Source organism: Pieris brassicae, chromosome 1 (genome assembly GCF_905147105.1).
Source record: "Pieris brassicae chromosome 1, ilPieBrab1.1, whole genome shotgun sequence".
Taxonomy (NCBI): domain Eukaryota; kingdom Metazoa; phylum Arthropoda; class Insecta; order Lepidoptera; family Pieridae; genus Pieris; species Pieris brassicae.
Genome location: NC_059665.1, coordinates 15,337,006 through 15,356,879, shown reverse-complemented (window position 1 = coordinate 15,356,879; position 19,874 = coordinate 15,337,006). Strand labels below are relative to the sequence as shown.

Genomic DNA, 19,874 nt, shown 5'->3' with positions numbered 1-19,874 from the left:
ATAAATTCCATATACGCTGATACGCCTTAAAGGTTACATCAAAAAATTTCTCATGATGCTAGACATAATATTGTAAATTATATACCACAGATCAGGTTCTGCACTATTGTGTCAGTAATAATTAATCTATGGTGGTAGAATAAAAATATAGTTTTTTTTATTTTAGTTTTAGCCTAATAATAATATTGTATAAATCAATTAATTTTGTAGTCCTACATAGTGTTTAGATAACATTTTTAAGTCAACCCAAAGACGCTGTCACTAAATAACCGATAGTCTGTGGTCAAATGTCAAATCTAAGGTAATTGTTAAATGACCTTGCGAAACGTAAGTTTGTAAACAATACGTCCTAGAGAAAAATAATAAATTATTTTATTTTAGTCACTTCCTGTTCTGGGATTTCATTTATTTTGTGTGACTACCTAAATGAACAAATATTCAACATGAACATTGACTTTGAAACGATGGCTGTACTGGAAGAGGAGTCACAAAATGTAAGTCACCCATTTTACATTTTGTTGATTAATTTCTATTTTGGTTAAATTGCGATAAACATGCTGATAAGTACTTAGTTGTTTGAGGTTTTCTAATAATGTGTTATGTGATTTACGTAAAGTTTACAAATACTTCATTTGATAGAGAAATATTGTGCATAACAATCCAGATTACAGGGTAATAATTCGACAATTTTGTTGACACCAACAACTCATTATGTTAAGTAGCATTCTATTGCACAATAGTTTCGTCATTTTGTATTTGTAAAACTTATCTTTTCTATTCAATAGGAAATAAAATATGGCCAAAGCTTTTTTAATTTATCTATAAATTATTTATAAATTTTATTTATTTTTAATAGTGCTAGTAACTGTACCAAAACACTGCTTTAGTTTACCAATTACTTAATTTTTTTCTAGATTAATCAAATTTGATGAATTTGAATAATAAATTATTATTATAAATAAAAATGAATTTCAAAATATGTTGCTAAGTGCAAAACTCATAGACGGCTGGACAAATTAAAGTAATTTTTATATTATTTATTCCTTCAACTCTGAGGAAGATTTTTATGGAGAGAAAAATTGGAAACATAAAAAAATTGTTTTATTTAGTACTGATTCAACTAGTCTTTATGGGATAGCATAGCAAAATGTTTCATATGTTGGTAGCTACTAATAATGTAGGCTAAGTAAAAAGTTGTATTAAGGCAAAACAAAGTTCACGGGGACAGCTAGTGTAGAATAAAGCTGATTGCGCAAATTATGATTTTGGCATTATACCTTGATAGAATGATGTTGTTTTAACTTATTGTCATTAAATTATCATATAAATGAGCCCAGCAGATAAGCTTGCTATAAAATTTCCAAAGAAAATAAAACATATTTAGTTTTTGTTTATAAATTATAGACAAGAACTTGTGAATCTAATTACTCAAATAATTTTATTCTCTCACCTGATATAGAGTTCTCCAATCGCCCCTCACTAAATAATAAATAAATTTGACATTTTGGAAGTGCTTTTACATTCCATAAAAATCCGTGATTTGAAAATGAGAAACATTCTGTTTTGTAAGTAATATGACTTGGCATTGCCGTTAACCATGACCATTAACGAAAAATATTTTGAATAGAAGCATCAATTTTATATGAGATGACCTTATAAGGTTTGCACTACAATACTAAGTAATACTTAAAACTCTTCCCTTAATACATATACCAATTATGGCTTAGCTTTGCAAAATATGTTTTGTCTTAACATTGCCATGTGTTGAATCTGTTTTAATAATATATTTATCCTAGTATTATTTTATAATTATTTAATATTGTCATTTATTAGTAAAACCATTTCATATAAAAATAACAGTATTTCAAATACTGATGGCACAGTAGATGGCGTTTTAAACAATGATCTATTGAAGAAAGCTTTTAACATTAACTTTTAAATCCTTCCAATTTTAGTAGAGCAATTCCTAACTCTAATCTCATAAAATTTACTACACAATACAAGGCAGTGGTTTTGTAGTACTAATGGTTTCTTAATTATGTGACTAGTGAAATTAATTTTGTGGAAGTTCTATCTTTGTATTATATTTATTTTCAATCTTATAAAATTGTTCAACAGGAACTGCACATTTTCAGGAATCAAAACTAGCATACTTGTTATTGACTTAAGTTTTCTGTTCCATTCCCATCATGTCCCATTGATTTTATTGAACAATGTTTTGTTACATTTATTAAAAATCATGATTAAAGTTATTTTCTTTATGTAAAAAAAATTAGTAGTAATTAATAACATTATATTGTGTAGTGCGAAATTGACTAGTCAGTTGCACGGCGAGCTAAAATGATGTTACTGTTAAATAATTAAAATGTCTATGTTTTTAAATATTTCCTAGAAATATAAGTTATGTACGAATTACCGTATCTTGGAATGCTTTTTATTATCATATTAAAAAATCCTTCATTATTATTTATTGATAATCAACTAATATACTAAAGTTTCTTATTATCTATAAATTACTAATAAATTAAAAAATTAGGACATAATTAGAAAAAATATTTCTTGTCAAATTAATAAAATCACAACACGACACAAGAAATGCTTATAACTGTAACATGAAAACCGCTTCGTCGCTATGCAGTTACTGAGTGCACCCAAACGATAAGGTCAGTCTAATGCAAAGTGGGGAGAGTACAATACTCCGCAACTACGTTATACTTTTGTACTTGAACCTTTTTACATTTTACTACGCCGTCGTGTCTTGAAAAGTTTGTTTCAAAAAAGAAAACGAATGCGCGCTCGTTCCCTCTGCGCAACGAGTTGTTCATTCAGTCATCAGTGTGTGTTCAGACTATCTCCCAGGCGGACACGCGTTGTGAGATCGTAAGTATTATTATAAATTCATAACATTTCTTGTGAGAAATACTATATAGAATTAAATAAGAAGCGGACTATTGAAACTTCTTTGTTAGCGGCGTAAATGGTATCAAGATTATTTAGGGTAAGACGTCAGTTACTACGCCGTAATTGATAGGTCGACATGTACGACGCAGTTTGGTTGCGAGTTGCGACCGACCGGTGTTCTGTTGCTAAGTGAGTTACTGCGTATTTAATTCAGCGGTAATTGAATGAAAATGCATTTTATTTTAAATATATTTTAGTTCTTATTGTATATTGTTTATCTTTTTGCATTATCTTTATCGGTTATGTGACGTGAGATTTTATATTTGTTTACTGCGTAGCTATAATTTCTCCAATATTTACGCGGTTTTAAATTGTAATTATTAATTGTAAAATTTATTAGTTTTAATTTTGAATGCGTAGAATGAATTTTGTTACTAAAAGGGCGAGTTTAGAAACTACAAAATCATAATTAAAGTTATTTCATAACTTATAAGGTATTTTATTTTGACACCACATTTTTTTACTTTTAATTTAATGTAATCTTGATACAAGTTGCGCGCGCCGATTTTCTCTAGAAATAATAATGGTTGGGTAAGGCATTGATATGCAATCTGAGTGGGTCTTATGTTTCCAAAGGGGCTAGTTAACATCTTTTCTATAAAGGTATAGTACTTATATAACTCGTCTTAAGATTAACCTAGTCATTTATAATCGCTGCAACGCAGGTTGCAACACTACTACCTACACATTTTCATTCGCTTTTACAATTGACGTTGAACTTTCACAGTATAACAACAAGTTTTAAGAGTAGTCGAAAAATGTGTACTTTATATATTTACAGATTCTCAGGCCATCGAATATGCTATCTGAAATTCTTATCGTGAATTTAACGTACAGTTGAAATTTTTGATGCATTTTACAGTGTAAACATATTTTAGTGATAGTTGTTTAAGATTTACTAAAATGAATATTTATACATTCGTATAAATTCACCGTATTCGACATATTGGTCAAAATCGTTGATATTTTTTTTTATGTGCGAATTTGGTGGATTACACCACGTGTAATTTTTATTTTTGTAACTAATTATTCATGTGTAGATAAAGAATTGGAAATATATATAATTCCTTTAACTATAATCCTCAAATCCTCCCGTTAGAACGCTTGTGTAAAAATATATTTGCTAAGTGTAATGCTTTGTGAAGTTACAATTGTTATATGAGTACTTCATAGATTTACTACAAATGAGTTATAGTAGAATGTTGTTTTATAGTAATACGTGTTGCGTCGCTCTTATAAGTTCATTGTTCGGGGCCTTCTCATTCGATATCAAGGATTGCGATGTAAAGGATATATTACGACTTGCACATGTGCAGTAAATTCTGTTTATCAGGCACATTAAACGTTTTAACGTGCTTTGCTTGGATATTTTTGATATTGTATTTCGTTGTTTACGCTTGCCATCCTGCCTTATGAATCTGTACATTTTTTAATTTCAATTCAGAAAATGTTTCATTATATGATATTAATTCTTAAATGTACATTATAAATACATATATTATTTAGAGTACCATTAAGGGTATCATTAACCTAATTAAACTATATATTTCCTTAGTTATGTTTTGTAATTAGGAAGAAAACCACAAAAGCTATGTTTGTTTACTTTAGTTCATACAATTATTTCCTTTTGAGTCACACTGGTTAAAGCTCATAAATATAATATTGTTTATATAGTTTCGAGCGAGCATGTCCGTTCACGCAATAACGGTCAAAGCTGTTCACGCGCTCTAGCGCCGTTTACATCGAGCGAGCGAGCATTCTTAGAATATTAGAATATTCCGTAGAATCTTTGATAACGCACTAAGAACATTGGAATAATGCTCTGTGTCTCGTTACACTAAAATAATTTGATGTAGTGGGGATAGATTGAGCTTTTTGTAAAAATTGACTTGTGACTATCCTTAACTAGCGCCTTTTTTCACAGACTAACAAACTCTCAATTTTACCATTAAATAAAACGTCAGGTTTAACAGATGACAGATAATTAATAATTTTAATCAAATATTTTCAATATTTCTTTACATATGTTTGGTTTTTGTATGTATCTGTAGAATGAAAGTTGTGAAAAAAATACACAAATAATCATAAACCTTCGGGTTTTATGAAGTCGGTTAAAATTCCCAGTTTGGGTTATTTTTCTGATTGCTTCCCCTATTCTAAATAATTAAGACGAAACCCTTTATTTGTGTAAATAAAAATAAATACAAAACGTAGTGCAGTATATGTTAGGCAAATTGTATCGAAATTTTATCGATATTCAACTTAATTTATGATTTAAATAATGGAGAAAACAATTCTGAAAGCCTATGAGGAATAATAATTATGTGTTTTCTTCTAGTTAATAGAGAGTAGACAAACCTAGAGAAATGGTTTAAGATGGTTTAATGGTTTTGAATGAAATGGCTTGAATATTAATTTAATATTTTCAGGAGTTGAGTGGTGCTTACGGCTCAACGGGTGCGTCGGGGCCAGAAGGGGGTGAGAGACGCGAGGGGGGCAAGCGCGGCCGTAGACCCGGCAGAAAGGCGCAGGACAAGCAGGACATGAAGGCCAAACTTGGTAAGACGGATCTTTCTCGCATCTGTAACCTAATAATTACAATCCAGTGGCGCTAAAACTCTTAACCTTTCAAATTGCATTTGAAATTTCATCATTATAGGCAATGAGTGATCAGCACTGGTACAGGTGTGCCTGACACCGTCATGATATTTTTCGTCGTTTCGAGCAAGGGCTTGAACGCACAGCAATGCTCCTTGTAGAGATTCGGTTACTTAAAAACTATGTCAATACAGCCTTGATAATTTCATCTCTCAGATCAATTGAATTTTTAAACAAAAAACCTTTTAAAAATTAAGTTTTAAATCCATACGTTGGTCCAAAATTTTTAACATTCTACTAGAGTTTATGGAATACATTGTCAGTTTCGCTGGTAGGTTTCGCTTCAAAATTTTTCGCAGGTTTGAACCTAGAATCCAAAACAGGAATAAATGTATTTATGTAAGATTGCTTGTTCTATTAACGCCGCCTTGAAATCTAGTTGACTTCACAACGGGTTCACGTTGAATGTTTGTAGAATGAGTAAAAAAATATGTGCGTGTACTAGTGTACGCACGTAAGAAGTGAAACTTCTTTATAACCTTATTCTTCCAAAAATGATCTACTATATGCAACTTTATTGCAGAAATGGGTTAAATAAAGTTAAGTTAGATAAAGTTTAAGAAAAGGATTTTATTACCATATGAATATGAATACAAATATTACAATTATTTCATTTTACCTTATTGCTACTAAAATTATTGCAGAATTTCATTAATTGTAATAAAATTATTACTATCGTTGTTATCGTTATTATATATTTTTGTTATTAATGGCTTCGAATCTCATCGAATCAACCGTGGTAGGGACAAGAAGAAATGGTGCGTAAGGGAAAAATGTGACGCGTAACTGTATAAGGTGACGCGTAACCGAAAAATGTGACGGTATTTTTTTTTACAACGCCGATATAGAAGTTTCGCTTCAAAAATATATTTCAGTTTAAAATATATACATTCCAGTCTGCCTTCTAGCTTAAAAAAGTATCAGTGAAATAGAAGATATTACCTACCCGAAAGTCACTTACATGTTATTATGACAATTTCAGAACGCAGTCGTCAATCGGCCCGCGAGTGTCGCGCTCGCAAGAAGCTGAGATACCAATATCTGGAGGAACTGGTCGCCGATAGGGAGAGATCTGTTCTTGCGCTCCGAAAGGAACTTGAAAAGGTATTATTAAGCTTTCCTATATGTGAATATCATATACGAATGTTAACTAGATTAGAGCCAAAATTAGAGAGAAAAAATACTTGATAAAATAATTGAGTTTTATATTTTAATATATTTAGGAACACTCCCTAGTTCAAGTATTACGTCACGCAATTTTTGAAGAACGCCCCGCATCGTAACGTTTTACAAGAGGACCCCCCCCCCCCCCCTCCCCCCATACGTTATGTAATACTTGAACGCCCCCTTATGGAAATTATTGTTTTGATTGTTCTTAATTTAAATTTTAGAATCATTGTATTCAATGTACCAGACACATAAATGTCGTATGATCTATTGGTTTACGGTGATACAAAATCATACAAAACACAAACACCGCACGCTGAAAAGCACGCGAAACGTCGGAAAACATTTAAAATTTAGAATTATGTAAATAATTATAAGTTTTTAATAATAACTCATAGCTCCAATCCGTTCAAAAAGTGTTTTTCTTAATAAGTAACAGCTATGTTAACAAAAGACAATACTAAACACAAACATTTATTATTTACAGTTCTACTCATGGAATCTCGAGTTAGACCAAGGCCGAATGCCAGAAGGCATAGAAGCGGTACTTCAAGAGATAGGGGTACTTAAGCAAGAAGAAAAGCCTAGTTTTTAAGTAAAAAAAAAGAATGAAAAAATATATATTTTTGTAACAGGTTTTGGCGAGTTAAATTTGGCTTTATTTAAATTTTTCAAATTTTTATAATGACAAAATTGTATTATAATGTAGCTCTTAACTGGTACATTTAATGTAAATATAATTAAAAGGGAGTTAGGCTGAATGTAATTTTAGGTAAGAGTAGAAAATTGAGTACAACTCAATGTTAAATATTTAATATTAATGTGTATTTTCTAAGAGAAAGTGTACCTTTGTGTATTTTTAGATTTAGAGAACAGCGAAGAATGAAATATTGAATTATATAGAGAGAAAAATTCCTACACAAAATAATAAAAGTAAAGCCGAAAAAAAGGATATTGCCATCTTTAAAAGTTTATTTTGTGAAATATTTTTCATTCGTCGTTCGCTTCGTTATTTTTGTAAATGTAAATAATATATCACATACTCGTCAACTGAGTGATATAGGAAGGTTAAAAATCCAAGTTAATGCTTTTGGGGTCATAAAGAACTAATTACAATAGCATAATATTCTATTATCTATGAACGGGAATTTAGTTCCGGATTTGCAGTAAGCAGTTGCGTGAGGGCTGTCATGTTTGTTTTTTTAAGAGAACTGTTGGTATTTTAGACGTCAAAAGCATTATTCGGTTATTTTTGTTAATGTCTAGATTAAGATAATATATTTAATTATCGAACTTAGTTCATTAGTGTTTGATATATGTATTTTCACAAACTCTTGCACTGTTTTGTGTGAGGGCGCTGTATGGGGTTCGGGCCCACATTGGCTATGCATTAGGAGAAATGTTCCGATATGTTTAACGAAAAAGAGATTGCATTAGAAATATCAGCAAAAACTAGATGCTTTGATGCTGCCCCTTAGGAGGAAATTTCGAAATGACAACTCAAACTTGGAATCTCTTTATAAAACCAACCCCCCCCCCCTGCCCCATCACCTCGAAATAAAGGTTGAATGTACATGGTAATTTAGCTTTAGTTTTTTGTGTTAATTGTTATATTTAAGTTACGCTTTCACTAACCCGATAGGTTAGCTTAAAACGCCGACATTATTGTATTATTAACAGTGTAAGGGATTAAAATTGGTCTATCTATAAACATTGTCTATAAGAAACACGGATTTTAATCCTATATTTTTTAAGTACTTCCTACGTTCAATTATTAGTTTTAAGTTTTATTATTTAGTAAAATTTTAGTTTTTATTATTTTCAAATATAATTTTAGTAACCATTTCAATAAAAGTCAATTGTTGACGTATATATTAAGAGAAAATAAAATTGCCTTTGGTTTACGCGAGTAATAGACAAATAAAATCCAAAGGAAATGCGAAATTATTACATTATTTATGTGAGTATGTATGTTTCTAGTTAGTAATATGTTTATAGTTTCAATTCGGAAATTATGCCGCCGTATTCTCCGGCAATTGAGTTAGTATTGAAAACTAATGTTTGCGTTAAATTTATGAGGGATTTTACAGGTTGCTTTTGGTTTACTTAAAAAAAAATCTTACAATTGAGTCATATACTTTCAAAGGCGGCAGAGTCCACATGATCACATGTTGGAGCAGACGAAAAAAACGGTTGGCATTAGATTAGTCACCATAGCTATTTAAAAAAAATTAACTAAACGCTTTACAAATCACTTTAACCTGTAAATTCTTACAATATTGGTCACATAAGCTAGTTATTCGCAAAAAAGTGACGGACACTGCCGGATTTGATAGATCCATTTGGCCACTGCCGTATATGATTGGTACAGGTATGGACATTGCCATGTTTCTTGTCTGTAATACTCGCGATTATGATTTTAATACTTTAGTACTTAAAGGGTGAATTCCGTAAATTATAAAGTAATGTTATCAGATTTTTTTTTATTGAAAATTAAATAGTAAAGTTTTAAACAAAACAATTTTCTTCGGCTCGCAGACGGCTTCAGTTAAATCAACATCTTCTTCTTCTATAGGTGCTCGAAGAATGTTTTTGTAAAAAAAGAATCCTCCTTGGTTTTCCCAAGCTTCACCGAAATGGCTACTTAAGAGTTTTTTTACGTCCACTAATTTAGCAGGCTTTAGTTTCACAGTTTTTATTTCGATTGCGTCGGGGTTTATATTGGCGACGGTTTTGTTTTTTGGGTTAACTTTTTTGAAAACTCCACCACGTTTATTATAGTTTACCTCACCATTAATAACAACGTTTCCTGTTTGAACAGATCGCTTAATGAAAAATCTTTTGCATTTTTTGAACTGAAAGTGACATGATCCAACATCTTTCATTACTGTACTCATGCTTTTCTTGAAATTGAACACTTAACAGTCAGCCCAAACGCACAATAGTGCTATGTGATCCAATTATATCCAAGTAATTTTCTGGAGTTATGTTGCACTCTAATTTCCTGGTCTCCTTTTCTACATGCGCAAATACTCTATCTGGAGGTAGGAAAGAATGGCCAACGACAGGAAAAACTATTCGTACTATAAGTAGCCATTTTGAGCACATTGTTAGCATTATAGAATTCTTATTTTGTCCTGGACAGCCATCGGCTATCAGCCTTACTGTTCGTATACCTGTAAAGTCCGTGTTTCCTAGCCGATGCCATAGTACGGACGTAATTTCATTGGCTCCTTTAGCATATTCGTCTTCAGTCCAGCAATAGGCGAAAACATTTTCTCGGGTCATTGGGGCCTTTGAAGAACCTTCTACAACTGTGCAATTATACAGGTACAACTGTCTAGGATAGTACGTAATTTGATCAGGAGTTTTTGGGAGTGGTAAATTTTTTTGACAGTCAAACGATAGAGTTTTTAAGTCTGATTGTTCTTCTTTTACTAAGGCATAAAATGCTTTGGCTTTTAACTTGTGGACTCTGGATTCTACACATAGACGTTGTTTTTCTGTTTCATCACTTTCTCTTTTGATTTTTTCAAAGAGCTGAAGACAAACAGAACACACATCTGTTCTGGGACTGCCAAAGCCGAGGTTGTAATTGTTATTGAATATTTTCCGGAAATATCCCTTCTTAACTTTCAGATCTTCCTCTAATCCTTCCTGGTTGTTGTACATTTTCCTCATTTTGTTGATAGAAAGTTCAGCAGGCAAATAACGTCTCTCGGAGTGTCCCCGACAGTAATGCGGCTCGTCCACGTAAAACATATTAATAAACAGCATAACTGCATTCTTCTTCGCGGCAAACTTTTTACTTTTGTGCGATCCTCCTCTTCTTTCTTTAACCGGTTCTCCTCCAGATTCAACAAATCTCTTTGCAATATATTGCACGCGATGTTTTGTAATGTGTAAGATACGCAGAAATGCTCTTTGGCATACACGGATTTTTTTCTTTTGCATGGAACTGTAAACAGTGAATGTCGTTTGGAAGGTTTTCGACTTGATGATATTTTCCTTTGCTTCGCTTTGGTATTTCGGGAATACAAAAGTTGAGTAAAAATGCATCTTGAGTTTCTTTATTCGGATGTTTGTAATTAAATTTTTATTACAAAAAAAAAGTATCTCTGTAAATAATGGTCCTAGGGAAATCAAACGTAGGACATAAAATTATGGCCGCAAGGCACCCTTCACGATGCATAGGTAATAATAGCGAAAATAAAAAAAAATAGTTTTTTTGCCCAATTTTTTTTAAGTCCCTGAGACCGGTGCTTTTGTATCTAAAGGGGCACGGGACTTAAAATTTTTAATAAAAAGTCTTTTTTCTTCACATTTATCAAACAACATTTTTTGTGCCCCCAATGTAGGTAAACATCAACCGGCATTGCAGAGCGAGATTTTTTTTTCCTATCAAGTATCAAACATGCCCAATCCAGTTCACTCACCGCTTCCGTTTTGCTAAGTTTCTTTTCCACTTTTCTGGTTTAGCTATGCGTTTCCGCGTCTTTCCTGATGTGCTAGGGGACGCTGTACACTCCATATTTTGAGTTTTATTAACAATCTGGGTGAGATAACCACAATCAAGCAACAAAAACTTTAAAAACATTAGATGATAAACCCAGGCAGTGCTTCGGTCCGCCATACTAAATGGCGCAATGCAGTGCTCTGATTGGCTGACGTAGACACTGCCATATTTGACTTGAAATACGTTGGACACTGCCGAGTTTGCCTTGACATGAACTCCTAGTTTAAGACGGTTTTTTGGCTATGACAAAGCTGTTTTTGAAGAAAATATATTTTTTCAATACATTATATGTCCATAGACAAACAAAATGGCATTCATAGCTTGATTTCTTCAATACGTGGACACTGCCGCCTTTGAAAGTATTCAATTGTTGTTTGGAGCAAATTATACTACTCCAATAGTGATATTGTGGATTTCGTTTGAGAACGAATAATATTTCCTTTTGAAATCGGTTATGTGATTAAAATATAAAATAACGTCGCAGGTTTAAACATTACATAGGATTCAGTACCACATTTATAAGAAATTACCGCATTTAATGTGTATATTTATTAGAAAAAAGTACATATATAACTGTCATTATGTTTCGCGATTTCAAACTTTCCTGCGAGATTCATTAAGTGTTTTAAAATTCTATGTAAGAAACTATTTACATTTAATTTAGTTTAATCCGTTAATATTCGTATATTTTTTCGTGATGCATAAATACATTTATTGGACAGTTTATTCGTTATTTGGTATCGATACGATACTGGTTTTGAAATTTCATTTTTTTCACTTACTTTCATATTTAACTATTTCTATTGAAAATATTATCTATATTATTAACTTATACATAATATATTAAGTAAGTTTTTTTGCTATACGTCTTATAATTTTTGTGTCGACAATCCGCCTTGTCGGTGTGTACAAAGTAATATAACATATAAATTTAATTTTTTAATTTGTGATTTAATGTAGCTCGTAGTAAAACAGGAGTCATACATTCAAAAATAATTTACACCTAAAATATATTCAACGAAACGAATGGATGACTCGCAAAATAAATATTATATCATAATGGTTCATAAATGCTACATATCATTAGCGTTCATCATTTAGACATTTTATTACATTTATTATGAAGATTACAGATTATGCCTACTTTACCTTATTATTTTTAACTACAACTATTACAAATTTTAAAGTTGAAAGAATAAATAAAATCTACCAAGGAAATGTAGGTTTTACCTAGGCCATTGCTCTTCCTTTATGGAATTTTCCGTTCCGTTCTTTATTGATCGTTTAGGACACAATAATAATTTTACAGCCGAACTATAAATTTTACTCAAACTATATAAGGTCACTCCAGGGCCGGTACTCTTACAATAGCGATAACAATACTGAGCTTTTGTTTCAATATAGCTTTTGTAGGATAAGTTTAAGCGATGAGACTTTTAAGTATGACTCACATATGTCAAAGGTATTGAATCAGTCGTAGCCCTGATGTCGTAACCTTGTGGAATAAAGTTATAGTACCGGCGCTGGGCCAAAATAATGGATGTTTTAATACGTCTTATTTTTTTAATTACTACTACAACCTATGCAATCCACCTCAAATAGTTAAGGTAACTAATATCTATAGGTTTGATTGTCTAAGTATTTTTCGTGCATACATAAGCAAAATGTTAAACTTCTTAGTTTTTAAAGTCGGATAAAACGCAGTTACTATGAGCTTTAAATAGTTATTGAATGTTTCATTAATTTTAAATAAATTTGAAACATTGTTTAACTATTTGACGTTTATAGTAAGTTTTAGAATAGGATCGATAGTAGTAACACACTAATTATTTCTATATGTTAACCTTATATTTTGAAATATAGTTTATACTTATTTCTAGGTAATTATATGCGTATCTTCTAACAACGAGATAATTTTACACAAATATTTTTTAATGAATTTTGTCTTCAAAACGAATTTATTTGTTTTATTGTTAATGTATTTTTTTTAATTTTTCACAGCACTTACAAGATACTAAAGCCAGGGTTAGTTAATGTTATGTGTCTTATTATAGATAAATCATAGTTATTTGAGAATGTAATATTTGTGTTTTATTAAACTAAGCTTTGTAGTACAAATTTTAAGTTTGCTAAGTAACATGCTTCAACAGCCACTGACTTAGATTTATATGCGTTAGTAAGTAAAAGGTTCGGTTAACAAGATTAAGCATAAAGGAACGAAGCCTTCAGCAGAAAACGTATTGAAAAATTACCGCGAAGTCTTTCTCTTATAAGTAACGTTTGGAAAGCCAACTTGCCGGCCAATTGCAATTAATGTACACAATTTTGCGTATTTAGCTTGATAATATATAAAATTTTAACGTAGATATACACTATATATAACATATGCCGCCAGAGCTGAATTTTCACTTACTAATACTGGTTAGTTTTTGAATAAGTACACATGGAATGCTTTTAAAGTAATTTATTTAGAAATTAGACTTAGCTCTGTGACATGTCAAAGTATTGGATTTTGACAAGCGGGAGTCATTCTTCGCTCTAAGTCTCGTTTTTCAATCTGACCCGTATGAGTTGAGTGCGTTAAATAAAAGCATTATATACTCATAGTACACATCTACTATAAATGTAAAATTGTTTAAAAATGTTATCTGTATTTTTATTAACAGTCTAAAGGTTGTAATAAATAAATAAATTTCAATTTGTGTTTTTCTCACCAGTTCGATTTAAGCTTTTATCAAATAGATGTCTGTTTAAGGAATTATATTTATTGCTTAGAATTAGAATTAGGTTTTTCCTCATATGTAGCACATAATGCAGTAAAATATGTTTTAAATAATTTCTTTTATCATTAATCTACAGATTTAATTTATATTAGATACAACCTAGTAGACTAGACAGGCAAGTGATCTAACTGGGCCAGACTTAAGTCCTGATATGGTGGCTTAATAGCAATAGCTTTTTTTATTATAACGTCAAATTTCCGAACGGTATTTGCTAATCTAACTCTGAACTAGAAATCGTAACTAAATGTAGGTACACGTAATCGTGTCACAACAGAAATATTTGTATTTTGTACAGTGGTCATTTTCTCAACAGTTATATTTTTACTTACCATTACTTTAAATTTTTTTCGGGAGCAACTTTGTAACCCTTATTTTAAGCTAAAATTGCCTTAGATAGGTTAGGTAATTCACAGAAGTGTACCAGTTGTCGAAAAATAGCAAATAGTTGAATCCCTCATGATTGGTGCCTGCTTGGCAAACAACATCGCTAGAAACATTTATTTTCAGGAAATTACAAAATTTTCACTGAATCCGGACATATGATGAATACAAAATGCTTACGGGGAATTTTCGGGTTGTACTGGTGTAAGAGGCTTTTAAAACATTCCACTAACTGCTTTTTCTTTCTGGTGATTAGATCCAGGTCGTCTGCATACCCCAGTAATTGGTTGGACTTATATATAAGGACCCTAAGTCGAATTAGTTCGTAAATACTTCAGTGGGCAGTTGTTTCCACATAGTGGTGGTGCGCTGCAAAAACTGCCATAAAAACGCTCAGTTGTGGAACAGCGGACGTTGAAATGATACGGGTGGAATTTCGTGTTCTGGCTCGACGTGTAATCATAAAACTCCGCTGCAGGTTTATCCGAACAACTCATCTGATCACTCTCCATAGTAAATGCGGTAGAAGATGCAAAGTGACCCCACATCTTTACGCAACGCAAAGGGTGAAGCTGTTGGGGAAAAGGGATTGGCTGTCGACGATTCGAAATATTCTTCGTTGAATACGGTCAAGTGGAAGGAGCTGGTACTGGTGGGCTCCCGCCCAGAGGTAAGAACCGTACTCCATGAAGGGAATTTGCGCTTTACACCGCGTTGCAAGCGGTGGCCCGGATTCAAGTACCGTCTTGCTTTGCTGAGCACACCAAGCTTTTTGGAGCCTAATTAAGCCTTTCCCTCCAAATGACCGCGAAACTGAATGTCGTTCCATATGTCAACATATGGAACATACAAGAGTTTGTTCCGGTACTCATCGATAAGTGCCTGAGAAATACCTACCCGGCCAGAGTGAAGAGTATCCCCAGTGCTGTCGAACAATGAATGTGGCTGAGTTGCAACATATCATTCATATGCAGAATAAACTGGGTCGGGGATAGGACACAGCCTTGTGGGACCCCAGCATTAACGGATTTAAGGTTGGAACATGCTCCGCCGATGACGACGTTGATGCTCCGATCAGCGAGATAGCAGGAAATCTAGTTGCATAATTTCTCGGGGAGCCACACCCAATCGAAGGCTTTCGCTATTGGACGAAATCCTCTGCCCATCTATGTGTAAGGTATATAAAAGGTCATCAGCTGAACGAACACGACGAAAGCCGTACTATATAATCGTTATTGAGTGGTGGCCCTTCAGATACCTTTGGAGCTGGCCATTAATAATGGATTCCATTATTTTGAAGAACTTTTTAGGGATCGGATGTTGCGAAGCGGTCTTGCAGTACTCCCTGTGTAGTGGTGGAATGTAGGGATGGCAAAAATTCCCTTGGACAGCTTTGGCGAGAGTCCAGGAGGCTCGAGTCCCCGAAGAGAGGTGCTCCAATCTCTCGCCAAATCAAGCAATGTGCTCTGACTTTGCCTTAGCAATTCCCCGCTTAAAGGACCTGAAGGCAGAGTTATGAGCTTTTATATGTTCGCTGGTGTTGGCATCACGAGATGTTGCCACTTCCGCCCATGGTTTAAAACATTCTCGTTTTCGACGCGACGCTGCCTTGTAAGAACGCTTAAACCAGGGAATAAAGAGTTATATGCCCTGCAGGTCCACTTCCGTGACAGAGTGTGCGACACAATCTGGAGCTTCCGACGAAAAGCATATAGGCCCCCAAGGGTCGGACGAAAAGAAAGACCGCATGCCGGCCCAATCTGCTGACCAATAGTACCAAATTCGGCAACAGCCCACAAAGCCGGGCTGTGGAGTGCGCGTAGTAGGCACAGTACTCCGGACCACACAATGATCCGGCGAACCTAGAGTTGACCCACAGCGGAGACTTGGACAACTCACTCTGGAGGTCAACTGGAGGTCCAAGAAAGATGCTTTGTGACCATCCACATCTGGTATTCGTGTAATTTCAGGATCCGTTTTTGTCAGGTCGTATGTCAAGGCAAAGTAATGAAAAGACCAACCCGCGTCATCTGTGGAATCAGAGCTGAGCCAGTCGTCATGGTGGGCGTTGAAATCGCCAAGTATCACAATTATGGCGGACGGGACCCTTTCGGGCAGGAAATCTGTAGCCATTTGGATGTGCTTAATGAGTCGGTCAGTTTCGAGTAATTTGCTTGTCCGAGATTTGAAGTTAGTTATAACTTCTGGGTCAAAACTTAATTTGACATACGGGCATGACAGGTTTCCGTATGATGTTTACCTTCATCACCAATAGGAGTAGGATCCACTCCTTACCGACGTAACAATTAATTAATGGACAATTTACAAATTTTTATTTTTATATTCGAGGATATTGACTGAACAATTGACATCGTTATTCTTGACATGTAATTTATTGCAATTTCCTACATTTACTTATTATAATTTGAGGCAGCTAAACACATGAAATTATCTAATTAAGCTCTAATTTCTAATTATTGCCTTAGCTGGCTGGCTACTACGATGAATAGTTCATCAATTAATCTTGATGGCTAGTAGCCAATTACGATTGAAGTAAATTGCATATGCGTCCAATAGTTCTTACTTTACAACCTTAATGAAGACTTAGATTTTATTTATTGTATCTATTATATGAAAAATTAAAAAAAACATCTATCATTTAGTGCGTCAAACGCGTTTGTCGGGTATGATTTGCATTTAAAATTATTAGTGTCGTCCATAATCTTATGAACAGCTCTGCCAGCAACTATCAACACACGCTTGCAATGCTACAGTAAATTTTTATGACAAATAACACAGGCAGACAGCGTTTAATACTGAATCTAACTCATATCAGAGCTAAAAATTCGGCGTAATTCAAGATTTTCACAAGTTTTTTCGTTGCTTGCTGCTGCTGTCAGGAAAGTTATATTAATTTCGGGTGAATATAGAAATCACTGGACTTTTCACAACAGCGTTTCAGACATCAGTCCGCGCGGGAAAAGCGTTCCATGAAGACGTGTATCTCATGCTTTTACGTGATAAAATGAATTCTACGTAAAGTAGAATCATAAATAAATAATATATATCAATAGTAATTGTACAAAATCCAGTGATGGACGTCCACTTTCTTCGTCAAAATGAGACGTATGAAGACTTTTACAATCGCTGCAATAATTTGTCGAACTTCGACTGCAGCGAAGAAGAAATGTTATGGTGGATTATGGGGTCGCGGCGGCTGCCATTAAAAGAAATAATACCTATCAGTATAGTGCTTGTAGTTATATTTTTAACGGGTGTGATCGGTAATGTTTGTGTGTGCGTGGTAATTATACGCAACCCCGGGTTACACACTGCCACAAATTACTATCTATTCAGTTTGGCTGTGAGCGATCTCCTTTTACTATCTTTTGGTAAGTTTTAAAAATATTTTTTTAGATTAATATTTATAAATTTATTAGTTTGGCACTATTAACATTTAAATAAATTAATATGGTAAATAAGTATATAAACTGATTAACTAATCAAGGTTTTTAATTCTACTAGTAGTTAAAAATGCAACTATTAGAAATAAGACTGATCCGAGTGAAACACCTAAAAACAATAATACAAGCTTTCCGCTTAAATGTCTTAAAAAAGTGGAACTAAATAAATATATAATAGTAGATCGAGTGTGTGTATATATATATATATATATATTTACACTCGATCTACTAAATGCCTTCTCCCAATAAGTAGTTAAACCAAATGGACAAAGACATAAAAGAATATTGAAGAGCCAATAAGGTTCCTAATAAGTATTTACGATTTTTAGAAGACTTTTTCATTATTATCGAGTTGGAGAAATTCCGCGCTGGAACCATGATTCACTAGAAATAGTGCGGTATTACTATTTAAAAGGCCAGCGTTGTGCTTATGCAAAGAGTTGTCTTAATGAAAAATATATTATAAGTACCTTAAGGTTGTATGTAATATATAAGTAGTTCGCTGTTACTTTGATTACACTTTTCAGTGTAGTGATATAACGGGCTAATATAGCATTTTTATGTCTCATTACTGTCACTTATACGAACCGAGTTACAGATTTTCAATGATATGTCAAAATTGGCACTTAAACACAATACTGCTTGACGACTGCGTGACATAATTAAATTGTTGCAAGAATAACGACGAAGAAAAATAAATTAAAAATCATTTTGTATAATTAGTTTCCAAACATGTCACTACAATCAAATTTCCGGAAAATATTTCGATGATGATACTTCGAAATACATTCCAGAACTTAATAATTTAACGAACACTTAATAATATTTTAATACCATTACAGGTAAATTACTGAAAATAATTTTACCAGGCTCAGAGATACTTTACAAACCCAATTAATCACGCCCAGTATCAGCTTATAAGGGGAAAATTAAAACGGTCCATTTATGACGTCTAAAATATCAAAATATATAAAAGAGCCTCGAGGGAAATATCATATTAAACATAAAAATGCTTGTAATTAATGGTTTTTGTAATTACTTAGATTTATATTGCGTTTGTTTATTTTGTGTACTTCACGCTTCTCACAGAATATAATACAAAAAAGCAGTATTTTTACTCTTAGTATTAAAAAAGTGTTAAACTTTCAAAAAATAGACAAAGAGTGTCTGCCCTCCATAAAAGGCATAGCTCAGCCATATATTTTATTTATAAAAAAATACAATCATTATATTAGCTCACACATTGCAAGCTAACTTCTAAAGAATAGTATTGTCTCGCCGAATTAAAAATCATACAATATTATTGCTTTATCTTAGTTTCAGTGATTGATAACGCATAATATAAATTAAAATTTTGTGTTTACGATACGTTGGAACGTAATGATAAGATTTAGACTCAGATTCTAAGCGCTAAGTATCACTCAGGTATGTCTAAAACGAGGACGACTCTGAATCTTAAGAAGGATAACTCCACTGTTACGGTCAAAACAATCGGTTCTGTTTCGGGTATAAAAGCTATAATATATCAAACAGGCAAATGTCAGACAAACTGAATGTTAAACTGGTAGCTAAAAATATTATAATATTGTAGATTATTCCACGTTTCTGTAACACAGGTCACGTCAGAGAAGGCTCTAGTTATTTACTTTACGTAAATAACTTCAGACTTTATCTTTTCCACACATTTTTTACGTCTCACGAACTTCGCAACTGCACTAAAACTAAACGCCTTATCGGTGAAAACGTCGTATAATTTACCTCATTTGTTTCTTAAAGTAACTGCTTGTAGCTGTACTTAATATGGAATGAAAGGTGTTAATAAAAACTACGATTCATTTTTCCAGTCCTTTTTCTCAAGACTAAACTATTCAATTACAACATGGTTGGATGAAGCAATATTTTTGTACGATAAAAACTTTTCAAAGAAGTTTATAGCTGTCGAGA

The 19,874-nt window shown here is 33.0% G+C and overlaps 1 protein-coding gene across 1 annotated transcript; it reads left to right on the top strand.

The window, feature by feature from the left end:
- The first annotated feature begins 323 nt into the window (after window positions 1-323).
- On the top strand, window positions 324-9,008 carry LOC123716357 (REPTOR-binding partner). The gene is made up of 4 exons (XM_045672063.1): window positions 324-494; window positions 5,391-5,520; window positions 6,602-6,723; window positions 7,274-9,008. The coding sequence occupies exons 1-4, from the start codon at window positions 444-446 to the stop codon at window positions 7,379-7,381; spliced, it is 411 nt and encodes a 136-aa protein (XP_045528019.1). The 5' UTR covers window positions 324-443; the 3' UTR covers window positions 7,382-9,008.
- Window positions 9,009-19,874: the final 10,866 nt, after the last annotated feature.

Coding starts and splice junctions, on each gene's coding strand:
- LOC123716357 (XM_045672063.1), top strand. CDS start 444: ATGAACATTGACTTTGAAACGATGGCTGTACTGGAAGAGGAGTCACAA. Junction 5,521..6,601: donor GGACATGAAGGCCAAACTTG/GTAAGACGGATC, acceptor TGACAATTTCAG/AACGCAGTCGTCAATCGGCC. Junction 6,724..7,273: donor TCCGAAAGGAACTTGAAAAG/GTATTATTAAGC, acceptor TATTATTTACAG/TTCTACTCATGGAATCTCGA.